At 43.4% G+C, this 12,499-nt stretch overlaps 1 protein-coding gene across 19 annotated transcripts; it reads left to right on the plus strand.

Moving 5' to 3' along the window:
• Positions 1–2,275: 2,275 nt before the first annotated feature.
• Positions 2,276–10,510, plus strand: SRSF5 (serine and arginine rich splicing factor 5). 19 transcript variants are annotated; one of them, XM_014867200.3, is made up of 9 exons: positions 2,276–5,822; positions 6,439–6,491; positions 6,591–6,735; positions 7,067–7,137; positions 7,264–7,362; positions 7,666–7,735; positions 8,965–9,038; positions 9,498–9,608; positions 9,703–10,510. In XM_014867200.3, exons 3-9 carry the CDS (start codon positions 6,610–6,612, stop codon positions 9,968–9,970), a joined length of 819 nt encoding a protein of 272 aa, XP_014722686.1. In that variant the 5' UTR covers positions 2,276–5,822; positions 6,439–6,491; positions 6,591–6,609; the 3' UTR covers positions 9,971–10,510. The 19 variants fall into 19 exon arrangements, 18 of the variants coding, with proteins under 18 accessions (XP_014722686.1, XP_070369971.1, XP_014722687.1 ...); XM_070513870.1 differs by having other exon boundaries at positions 2,276–5,697; positions 6,304–6,491; XM_014867201.3 differs by having other exon boundaries at positions 2,276–5,697.
• The last annotated feature ends 1,989 nt before the right edge of the window (positions 10,511–12,499 follow it).

Consider the following 12,499-nt stretch of genomic DNA (forward strand, 5'->3'; position numbering starts at 1 on the left):
GATGTCACCTGTAACGCAGCCTGGATGCTTCCATCCTCACTAGTAACGGCTTCTGCTCAATTCATTTTACACAGTCTGGCTCACATTGTAACACAGAGACGAAAACGGCGCTGAAGTTACTTCCCTGTGATGCAAAAATTTCTATCCTGACTTAAAAAATGCTGTAACATTTTTGATTTCACGTTTGAGCAGCCCTTTTAACTTCGGAAAGAAAATCCTTTAGAACTACAGAGTTAGAGAAGACACACTGGGTTCAGTTAAGTTTCCACCGTTTCCAGCTGTGTGACTTTGAGCTGTGGTTTCAACAGATTAAAAAAATAAAAAGGGAGCATATGAACGGACTTTAGAGAGCTGTCTAAGGGCCGAATTCACTAACAAACCCACGGCCCCGCCCGCTGTGCCTGGCATACAGTAAGGGAAGGATGAATGGCAGCTTTTATGAAGGAGGATGAAGACTGTAAAAGGGCCACTGGATTTTGCAATTAGGTTGGTGTGAATGTTGAGAGCAGTTTCAGTGGAGAGGCGGGGTGGACGTCTGGCTGGAGGTGAATGAGAGCCTGAGAAAGTGGCATCTCGGAACGTAAAGACTGCCTGCTCCACTAAGAAATGTGTTGGTGGCACGGGGCAGCTCGACAAGTGACATAGGTAACAGGAGGTTTTTTTTTTTTAAAAAGTTTTAAAGAGGGAAACGAAGCAGGTTTGACAGTTAAGGATTAAAGAGGTAATGGAGAGGGTGGGACTTAAGATAGAAAAAGAAGAGAAAGATAACTGATGGAGCGAGGTCCGGAATCTGGTACATGAAGAATCAAAGCCATGGAAAGAAATTAAGCTCTCTCTTTCTCTGAGACAGACAAGAAGAAGATGGGTAATTTGAAGATGGAGGGGAGAGAGACTGAGGCAATGGTCGTCTGATAACTTCTATTTTCTATGTGAAGCAGGAAGGAGTGTGGTGGTCAGCGTCCAAGAAGACCCTCAGTCTTGCCCTCCTCCTGATTCTCACAACCTGTGTAGCTCTCTCCCACACTGTACCAGAGTTGGGCTGTGTGACCAATAGCATATGGCAGAGGCTACGTGTTATGGATTAAATTGTGTCCCCCCCACCAATGAAGGTATGTTGAAGTCTTAACCCCCAGTACTTCAGACGTGACCTTATTTGGACATAGAGTCTTTAAAGAGGTAATCAAGTTAAAACGAGGTCATTAGGGTAGGCTGTAACTCACTATGATTAGTGGCCTTATAAAAAGGGAAACTTGGGGGCCGGCCCCGTGGCTGAGTGGTTAAGTTCGCACACTCCGCTTCTGTGGCCCAGGGTTTCACTGGTTCAGATCCTGGGTGTGGACAGGGCGCCGCTCATCAAGCCATGCAGAGGCGGCGTCCCACATGCCACAATTCTAAGTTTTGTTAATGAATTCTGAATTAGTAAGTATTACTTTCTATCCTCACCTAATGAAATACTCTCAAGAGCCCTTATGCTGACCTTCTGTGCCCCATCTCTCTAAAGATACTGCCCTGTTTTTCCTTCATTCAATCCCCATCAAAGATGCTCTGCCTATTCTAAGTTCTATCGCACTGCAAACTCCTCTGGCCTTGATGGTCAGGACTCCGCAAATTCAGCAGAAGTGCTTCCTGTTTCTGGGATTCCTGGGGCCACTCTAGTGCACACACAGGTATCACATGAAGCTCATGCTGCAGCTTTTGCGAAAGTGCCTTGATCGGAAAATCAGAACGTGGATTTTCTAGGCAGAACAGATGGTTAGATTCTCTAAGCCTCAGTTTCCTCATTTAAAAAATGTTGTAACACCTACATGCAAGGGCTGGCGTCAGGACTGACTGAGATAACGTGTGTAACGTCCTTAACACAGCTCAGGAAATGGCAGAGGTCAATATAAAGAGGGATGGTAAGGAGGATACACTTAGGACCCTGAATTTAAGTTGATCTTAATGTTAAAATGGTTTGTGTGCCAAATCTGCTTCCCCATGACTGCCCCATTCAGAACTCCAGCCATAACCTGAGTGAGATATGAGAACTTGGAGGGAAGATGGAGCCAGGCAACAGACAGATTTTATAGAGGACAAAATAGCAAGTTCCTAGATCCAGGTCAGCACTCCTCCAAGCCTCCTAAGTATTAGAATCACCTCCACCCCCCCACCAGTGAAATCCGAATTTCTGCTGGTAGGGACCCAGGCAGCAGAATGTTACAGACATTCCCCAGGTGATTTTACGGTGCAGCTGGTGTTGACAAACACTGATCCAGGCACTCAAATGAAAGAACTGGGTTCACAGGTATTTTAATTATTGTGCACTATTCAACAACAACAATAAAGACTCCAAGATGTAGGAATAGAAAGAAGTCAGATAGGTATGCAGGGCTGAATCTGAGTCTAAAACTGAACATTTTAAAAAACTATACTTTTCCAAGATTAATTCCTTAAGGATACTCTTGCAAATCTTCAGAATTATTAGCTAGAAGCAAGGAAGCAAGACTTTTTCTTAATGTTGGGAGTTTTTGGTACAAATTTTAAAGCATCTGGTGATATTTAGGACACTTTCAGAAAAAACAGAATTGCTGGTTAGAATGAATATTTTCCCCAGTCATGTAGTTGTGTCATGTTAAGTGGAAAAACAGATACAAATTTGGATATACACTTTTGATCATAAATACATTAAAACAAGAAACATAGAAAAATACCCATGATTAAGTTTTATGAATAAAAAACCCACACGATACCAAATTCTATATACGAAGATGACTCATATTTTGAAAACACAGTTGTGCTTACAGGAAAACACTAAACGGAAATTATAAAAAGCCAAATAGTTATCCCTCAGCGTTGGGAATAAGGATGGCCTTTTAAACTCTCATATCTGTGTTTTTAAAAGTGCTGATATATTACTTTTGAATTGGAAAATAAAACATGTATTAAACTCTAAGAAAAAAACACAAGAAGGAAATACAGCAAAATATAATCAGAGGTTGATTTCACGAGATGGATTTTGTGTTCTTCTCTTTCAATTATTTTTCCCCTTGAACATTTTTGTGATAATGAGTATATATTTCTTTTTATAATTGGAGTAAAATAAACTCTACTTAAAAATAAAGATCGAATTCTGTCTCCTTGTTTGTGGTTTTATTCTCTGACACAGGAGTTGGGAGGAGCATTCACAGGGCAGTTTAAAGTTTAGGAATCAGCTCAGGGGTCGGGGAACGATTTGTGTAAAGGGCCAGGCAGTAAACATTCTAGGTACTGAGGCCCATTTGGTCTCTATTGCAACTATTCAGTCCTGCTTTTGGAGCAGGACAAGAGATGTAGACAATAAGTAAATGAGCAGCAGTGGCTGTGTTCAAAAAACTTGATTGATGGATACCGACATTTGAATTTCATTATAATGTCATGAAATATTCTTCTTCTTTTGATTCTTCTCATACCCTACATTATAAATGTAAAACCATCCTCGGGCAGTACAAAAACAAGTGGCAGGCTGGATTAAGCCCACAGGTTGTAATCTGCTGATGCCCAAGTTAGATGAAATCAGAAATGTGATGAATGAAACATCCCAGTTATGCTGAAAGCCCCCAACAGAGATGGCCAATCAACTCCGTGTTTATTTTAATCTGTGATTTCTCTGCATTTTTCCCTTACCTAAGATTTGCTACTTACTTGGATGCCTTAGGAAAAGGATGCCAAGCCATTGTGTTGAAACATTAATACAGGAACAGTACAATCTAAAAAAGAATGCTAATTGTAAATCCAGGTCTACAAATATTGAGTCTTTTCTGTGCTAGGCATATCCAGAAAACAAAAACATGACTAACACATATCCTTATTACAAGGCAGTGGTGACGGGGATCATATGGGTACACACAGAATACTGTAGGATCACAGAGGAGGGAGAGTGATTCTGCTCATGGAAGATTTTGTGTTTATCGGAGAAACTGGTAAGAATCTGGGAGGGAGACTTACCAGGTAGCTGTCACAGAAAAAACAAACATTGCAGAAGACAAGTGGTTTAAAACACAGGAGATTAAGTCACTAGGCACTGCTAATGAAAAACTACCTTTGTGAAAATGAGAAACTTTTTAACTGTCAATAAATCAAGAGAAAAAGCTTTATAAAACCATTAGTCCTAAAGAGAACCACACCACCGCGGGCCGAAGGCAGCAACTTTTTCCATGGTGTCCGCACCATCAGTCTTGTTTTTCACCCCCAGAAAAGCTTTCCCAGATTACTTTCTCTTATTGCACGAAAAATATTTAGTGAGTGAAATCACAAGCAGTCGCTTCATAGTCAACACAAAAGGTAGAAAATAATTGGAAGGCCGATTTTTTTTAATTATGCAGAAAGCAAACAAATGTAATTAAGTAAGTACTGGTACCTGGGACAACTTGCGCACTATGAAATGCTAATGTTGATCAGGCTAGCAGCTAAAGATGTTTTCTTTTAATTTAGCTAATACATATTTTCGTTTGAATCCATCTTTAATTCCACACACCATAGATAACTAATTTCACAATTTTATTGTGTACGTGCTGAAGCACTTTTTAAAATACCATGAAAAAGGATGAATGGACGAGTTCAGCCATACAAACTATCCAAGTTCTAACCCAGACTTGCTCCAGACTTGTTGCCGGAGAACAGTAAGAGCCTGTAGTTCTCTTTCTCGAACTACTTTATCTCCGTGTAACTCTAGTTGCAAGCAGCAACCTCAGATTCCGGGCACGTCTCAAAAATGGGGTGCCTTGGGTTGCACCTGAAAGCATGAAGAACAGGAACCTTTGCACCATCGGTCTCTTAATGCCTAAATTTCTAAGCGTGCCAAGCTTACTGGGAAAACGTGGAGTTAGGGATGGGGAGGACCACGTTTCACACCCACTTTGAAAAGACACAGTGCCTGAAGAACGGTAGACTTCCATGTTACACTCCAGAAACCCCACCAGCAGGCTTAATCAGATACCCCCTGGACTTAAAAGTAGCCTGAAACTTCTTCCAGCCAGCGCAGTCCTAGAGTAGTGGAAATGCAGAAATCTGCATTCTGGCCTCAATTGAGGATGGCCTCCTGGCTGCAGGTCCCGTTTCAATATTTCATCACGCAGAAACCTTCCATTTAAAAACTCCCGAGGTTCCTTAGTTTTTTTAACCATCACTAAACCACACGTCCGCGGTAGGGTTAAAAGTCACTTGAACATCAAGGAGCGCCAGCAAGGGACCAGAGATGGCCAGGTACTTTTGCAAAGCCTGAGTTTCCTTTACCCAGCACGCTTCGAAGTATCTAAGAAAAAATGTAGATAAAACAGAGGTGTCATTTGTCCTAGGGCGCGTTCACGGGAGAGATATGACGAAGCCAACGTCACGGCCCAGCAGAGGCGAACGTCCTCCACGGGCTGTCCCCGGGGCGCCGGTCACCTGGCGGCCGCGCCCCCACCAGGCCCCGCCCCCCGCGGGAGGGTCGCCCGGACGGTCGCGGTCCCAGGGCGGGGCCCACGGAAACGGCGTCCCGGGATCCAGCGGGGAGGTCCCGGGGCGGTGCCGGAAGTGACGCAGGGGCGCGCCCTCCATTTTGTGGAACGCCCGAGCAGTAAGTGCGTCAGTTGTGGGCAGACGTAGGCGAGCTGGGTCCTGGTCTGCGGGGAGGCTGCCGGCTCCGTCGCAGACTACGGACCTCTCTGGGGCTCAGCTGCCACAGCTCCTGTCCGGTAGGTGAGTGGTTCACTTTGAGGGCAAGGCTTCTCGGATCGAGGCTTCTTCATGGCCGCTCAGATGGCGAGTGGCCGGGGCTGCTCTCTTTGCGGAGGACGGAGTCCAATGAGCGCAGTTTACTCGAGGTGGGCGCTGGGGCACGTCTCCCTGGGGGTCTTGTTTGAGGGGAAGCGAAGGTGGAAGGGCGGTCGTGGTCACGGTCATTCTCACACCGAGGGGTTGGATGCCCCTCCCTGCCTCTCTGCCTCTTCACTCCGAACCCCCCGAGTGGCGGGCCGAGACCTTTGTTCGGGGTGCGGGTAGGGCTTCCCGCGGGCGGGCACAGGGACTCCGGCACGGCGGGGGCGGGGACGGGGGAGGGAAAAGGGAGCTCGGCACGCGCGGCTCTCCCACCGCCGGCTCCGCCGCCGCCATTTTGTAGCTGCCCGGCGTCCGCCCGGCGCTGTGTGCGCAGGCGCGGCCGCGGCGTCGCGAGATTCCGGCTTCCCCCCGCTGTGACGCTCCCGGGAGGCGGTGGCGCGCGCGGGGCCCGTCGCCATTGGGCTGGCCCGGCGGAGGGCGGGGCCGGCTCCGCCCGCACTTCTCGGCCTTTCCTAACTGCGGCAGATGGGAGGGGGCCAGAAGAGCCGGGGAGAGTGTGCGGCTGCGCAGTTCCGGAGGCGGCAGTGGGCGTTGCGGTTGCTGCGGTCTGGGCCCAGGGAAGGATCGTGTTGGGAGCCGAGTTTTAATTTTGTCTGCAAGGGACCTGGCCTAATAAGAGGCACTCTTGGCAATCTTGTTTGTAACATCACCGGGTAAACATTTTATTTTATGCTGTTTATGTTTTTGACCCCTTGAGCAGGCATTCCTCGGACATTCACTGGTATTGTCTCAATTGGATTATTTCCTAATAGGACATCCTAGCCGGACGTCATGAGTGGCTGTCGGGTGTTCATCGGGAGGCTAAACCCAGCGGCCAGGGAGAAGGACGTGGAGAGATTCTTCAAGGGGTATGGACGGATAAGAGACATTGATCTGAAAAGAGGCTTTGGTTTTGTGGTAAGTGTTTAGACTGGTCGATCATCTGTGGTTAAGTAGGTAAAGATTTTGGTAAGCAGTGTGTTTGATCTTACTGAGTCCAGGTGGAGGAGCTTTAGAGAGTGTTGAGTCCTTAAGGTGGTGGGTTTCCTTAGGGGATCAAAGAACTTCTCTGCTGGCTGGAGGGAGACCACTCCTGGTCGCTTGTCCAATCAGGTTTATCTCCACAGCACTGTCTTTAGGAGATACTCCCCTTCTCTCACAGGTTTTTAGTGCTCCTAATGTGTTGTGGAATACACTTTTAAAGTTTAAAGCCGTGTTACATGTTACCTTTTTTTGTGCTTCAATTTAGGAATTTGAGGATCCCAGGGATGCGGATGACGCTGTATATGAACTTGATGGAAAAGAACTGTGCAGTGAAAGGTGGGAGTCGTCTCTTTAGTTTTATAACTATAAAGTAGAGCAGACTGGGTCGGCTGGGACATTTCTCTAAGTAGATCTCTCATATAGCTTAAGTGGATAATGGAGGTTTTTGTTCCCTTCCTGCAGGGTTACTATTGAACATGCTAGGGCTCGATCTCGAGGTGGGAGAGGTAGAGGACGCTACTCTGACCGTTTTAGTAGTCGAAGGCCTCGAAATGATAGACGGTATGTGACGGATGGCGGATGGCTGCTTTGAACAGTCATTACTGCAAAAGGAGTATTTATAATGTTTAAAACCATTAGCAGTGAGTGATTCTGGTCTTTATCGTATAATGTGTTACGTTATTCCTGTGTTAGTCCACTGTTTTAAGTCTGTATAACGATTCGTATAAAAACAATGCAAAAACTGTTGATGGAAGCCATTTGAGTGACTTGTCGTATCTGACTGCTTGAACTTGCCCACAGTTGAACACAATAGGTGCACCTTACTGCATTTCTTCCATTGTGAGTACTCATTTTCTTCCTCAGAAATGCTCCACCTGTAAGAACAGAAAATCGGCTTATAGTTGAGAATTTATCTTCAAGAGTCAGCTGGCAGGTTTGTTGAAATACAGTTTTGAGATATTTTAATGTGGCTTTTTAAAAATTAATGGGTAGCTAATTTTTATTAATATGTTTCATTAAAAGTAGTTTTATGTTTAATTAAATTAATGGATTTAATTGTAATTTTAAAATTTTAATTAAACGTAACTGGGGGATGTTTTGAATTTTAATATTAGTGATCAAATGTAAATGTTTTGAGGATATATTTTCTTGTTTTTTAAAATCAATTTTAACCAAATATTAAACCCTTTATTTGCCAGCCTATCTGTGTCGTTGGCCTTATGACGAGGAGTGCCTGTGGGTTATCCTAATCGTTGTCTTGGTCACTCTTGGTTGGGCCTGGTTGACTTTGCCAGTCAGCTCCTACAGTGATCAATTGGCCACCTCTAGATCTGTGTTTGCCGGTCTAGACGTAATCGGTGCACTTACTTGAAGTGCCAGGTTGCAGCGATCCCAGAGCGTTGATAACGTGATCTGATTCCTAAGTTGAGAGCTGTCTTCCTGTAACGCTTCCGAATAAGAGGTCCTGGTCGAAAATCGTTGAAAGATACGAAATTAGGTGGTCGTTGGAATCCTGATCGCAGTAAAGTGGTCCTTGGTAACTGCACAAGAGTAGAACATGTCTGCATCCGCCAGTAGTCTGCTAATAGGGAGGGCTGTGCGATTAAAGGCTTCCATCGATTGGGTAGTGTCCTTCAAGTGGGTGGCGAAGAGCCAGTCGGGCATATGTCATGAAGGTTTCTCCGACCGATTAATGGTTTGCTGCTTGACTAGCCTAGGGAAATAATAATGAAGGTAAAGTAAACTTTTTTAATGGCATATGGGGCACAAAATAACTGGTGTCTTGTAAATGTTCTGTTCTTAAATATAAAATTTCTACTTTAGTCTTTGCTTTAAAAATATGTACTGTTCCTTTTTGTTTTGTTTTTGTTTTGTTCTTTTTTTTGTTTTTTTCCTTTTGTATTGAGCTCAGTATAGACTAATACTACTTTAATGTTAAAATCTGAATTTTCTGTGGCATTTTGCTTAAAAGCAATATGCTATTTGCTTATTTCGTGCCCTGATATAGATAATTTTTGAATTCTGATAGACTACAAGTGTGGTAATTACCATGTTTGTACTTTATCTAACATCTTCTCTTTCAGTAGTCTTGTTTTTATACCATGTGGTTGTTTGTCTGTCACGTTTCCTTTTCTCTGCTTGACATGGTTGTCTTGTGTTAAGGATCTCAAAGATTTCATGAGACAAGCTGGGGAAGTAACCTTTGCTGATGCACATCGGCCTAAATTAAATGAAGGGTGAGTGTGCTGAAGATGCTAAGAGCCTTTTAAAATCCTGAAATTTTTACCGTGAATGTTCCTGATTACTTCAAATTGGGACAGGGTTGAATGCAGTGCTTCTCACTCAGGGGTGAGTTTGCTCGTCAGGGGACAATTGGTAGTGTCTGGAGACGTGTTCGGTGCTTGTAGCTGGTTGAGGGTGCTACTGGCATCTTGTGAGTAGAGGCCAGGGATGCTGCTGAACATGGTACAATGTACAGGAAACCCCCCACAGTAAAGAATTATCTGGCTTAAAATGTCAACGGTTCGGAGGTTGAGAAACCTTCCTTTAGTGCTCTGTTATCTGTCAGGAGATAAGATTGTTAATGTAGCAATAACGAAATGAGCAGAGCAAAGATACTTAATGTAGACTGCTGTATATAGTTTGTGAGGCCGTAAGGTGTATGTAAGTTTACAGATTATTTTTATTCATTTTAGGGTGGTTGAGTTTGCCTCTTATGGTGACTTAAAGAATGCTATTGAGAAACTTTCTGGAAAGGAAATAAATGGGAGAAAAATCAAATTAATTGAAGGCAGCAAAAGGCACAGGTATCTGTTTAATGTGTTTAAGTCACAGTTTTATTTAATGGATTTGTAGGACTTGCCACTTAGGTTTTTTGTTTCTGTTTTTTTTCCTTTCTAGTAGGTCACGAAGCAGGTCTCGTTCCCGGACCAGGAGTTCTTCTAGGTCTCGTAGCCGATCTCGTTCCCGGAGTCGCAAGTCTTACAGCCGGTCCAGGAGCAGGAGCCGGAGTCGGAGCAAGTCCCGTTCTGTTAGTAGGTCTCCTGTGCCTGAGAAGAGCCAGAAACGTGGTTCTTCAAGTAGATCTAAGTCTCCAGCATCTGTGGATCGCCAGAGGTCCAGATCTCGGTCCCGGTCCCGGTCCAGATCCGTTGACAGTGGCAATTAAACTGTAAATAACTTGCCCTGGGGGCCTTTTTTAAAAAAACAAATTCCCAAACCATACTTGCTAAAAATTCTGGTAAGTATGTGCTTTTCTGTGGGGGTGGGGTTTGGAGGGGGGTTGGGTTGGGCTGGATATCTTTGTAGATGTGGACCACCAGGGGGTTGTTGAAAACTAATTGTATTAAATGTCTTTTGATAAGCCTTCTGCTCACATTTTTGTGAATGTCTGAAGTATATAGTTTGTGTATATTGACAGAGCTCTTTTATAACTAAAGCAAATTTAATTTTTTGTACTAGAAAAAATTTGAACATTTTAGTTCCTGGTTATTCAAATATGTTAATTCAGAATTAGTTTAATGCCTCAATTAAACTAATTAATAGCTTTGGACACTTAAAAGAGCTCTAAATTTGCTTGTACATAAAGGCTTAATTTGAGTTTTTCTTGTCAGGGCTAAGGGTGTCCTCCCACCCACCCTTTAACAGCTGCCTGGCCAAGACGTTAAAGCAGCTGTTTGTTATTGATAATAAAAGATTATAAAACTGCTTTTGTCTGTGTGTCTGAAGGAAGTATGCTATTTACTCCTCCCTTCCTCCCCATCTGCATTCATCACCTTTAAAGTCCCTTGTAGGGAATTGGAGCTGTTTGGATGATAGATTTCTTTTATTTCTAATTAAAAATTTAGGTAGTACTTGTGACTTTTCCAGGCTGGTCAGAAGATGGGCAGAGAAGTCAGTGAACTGTTCAAAAACAGTGACAGCTGACAGTTGTTTATGACCGTTTTCCTTGCATGTGACCCTCCCATGCTCTTCGTCTTGTAGTCCAGAGGAGGACACTTTGGGAAACATTGTAAACTTTGATGTTTCATGCCTATCTTAAAGATGGTAATAGAAGTTTGGTCAGAGATCAACACGAAGCTTTTTCTCTGGTCAGTGTTCATGAATGCTTTAAAGGACGTTGACTTGCTTTTCCGTTTAGTCCTGAGACAGAGATGTGACAATATGTCAACAGGAAAACAATTTAATAGTGGTAACTAGCTAAAGTTCTCCATCCATCTTGATTAAACGTTAGAGCTTTATACCTACAGGTAGTGAGCTTTACTGTTCTAGGAATCTTGGAGACTGGATTTTCTTAATCCTCCATTTGAGTGCTAGGCTAGATAAATATTTGGTAACAGTGAATAACACATAGTAGCTGGACGTGGTTTTAAGTGCCTTGCTTGCATATTCACTCAATTTCCAAAACTATACTGTTTTACAGGAGGAAATGCAAGGCCAAAGAGAAGAGCAGGTAAATGGACTGGGTGTTAGAACCCAGGAAGTCTTGTTCAGAACCCCAAAACCACACTTAACAGCATAGATTCATGTGCCCCAGCCTTGCAGGGATTTTGAGGAAGCTGAATTAGAAGTGCTAGGAAGATTGATTTTGGCTTCCCCACAGAGTGGGGATTGGGTAGTGAGAATCTGCTTTTGGGGATAGCTTTGAAAGGTTTTTGTTACATTCATGTGAAGGCCACATTCCTCTGTATCCAAGACTAGAACTTAGGCCGTGAAATGGTGAAGCTGATCCTTGTAACATGAGGCTGGTGCTAGGGAGAGTTTGTGTGGTATACTTGTTAATTCACTTGCATGGAGGGCACCGGTCTTACTTAAAATAGTGGAACCTAGGTTTGTTCTTCATAGTATATCTCTGAAGGCTGTACAAGCCAGCAAGAAGTTGGGCTTTGGCAGTTTTTTTCCCTTGGGCTTTTTAGATATAACTCAGGGTAGTATGGTGTGTGCACTTTGACATTTTACCGGTTGACTTTTTTTTCCTTTCATCTCTTTCCTTTTGAGGAGGTAAATATCAGTGGTGTACTATTTTAGTGTTACGGATACTTGTTATACAGTAAAGCATTAGAATAAGACCCTTTCTTTGAGCTAATGGCGGAGATGTCTGAGGGTAGGTTTGAACCAACAAGTTAGCCTTACTTCCCAGATCCAGAGCCTGAGCAGTCACATGAGGAGTATAGGCTTCAGCAAAGTTTTAGGACCAGCCTTTGCAGGGCGTAGTGCAACTTTTGTTTCTGTAGATTCTTTTCACCTAGTTCTGTAAGGAGAAGTTTGAGGATGATGTATCTCGAGTCCAGCCCTACCTTGCTTAAAAAGCTCAATAAGCTTGTTCTTATGTTACTTTCCTGTACTTAGTACATCTGCTAGCTAAATAGTAAAGAATTTGAACAGATATGTTAACATGGATATGATATGTAAAAATGAGAGGTGGCAAACCTTTTCACAAGTCTGCATTTTTAATAGGGTGTTAATGACCCAAATCGGTGATTCTTAAACTTGTTCTGGTATTAGGAATCCTGGACATTTGCCAGACTGATGCCCTAAATTTAACTTATCTTGGTTTCAGTTGTACCTAATCATATTAAATGATCTTAAAACCACAAGTAAGTGGACATGGTCATTTGTTTACAAGTGTTAATGTTAGTTGTCCGTGTTCTTTAATCTTTTGCTTGGTCCTTGTTTGCATAGGAGTGATGTAAAATGT

This window comes from Equus asinus, chromosome 7 (genome assembly GCF_041296235.1).
Source record: "Equus asinus isolate D_3611 breed Donkey chromosome 7, EquAss-T2T_v2, whole genome shotgun sequence".
Lineage (NCBI taxonomy): Eukaryota > Metazoa > Chordata > Mammalia > Perissodactyla > Equidae > Equus > Equus asinus.

Bases quoted from the DNA above. Each gene is read 5' to 3' on its own strand.
- SRSF5 (XM_070513869.1), top strand. From the start codon at position 6,610: ATGAGTGGCTGTCGGGTGTTCATCGGGAGGCTAAACCCAGCGGCCAGG. The intron at 7,138-7,263 runs GTGGGAGTCGTC...CCCTTCCTGCAG, and splicing joins AAAGAACTGTGCAGTGAAAG to GGTTACTATTGAACATGCTA. The intron at 9,609-9,702 runs GTATCTGTTTAA...TTTCCTTTCTAG, and splicing joins GAAGGCAGCAAAAGGCACAG to TAGGTCACGAAGCAGGTCTC.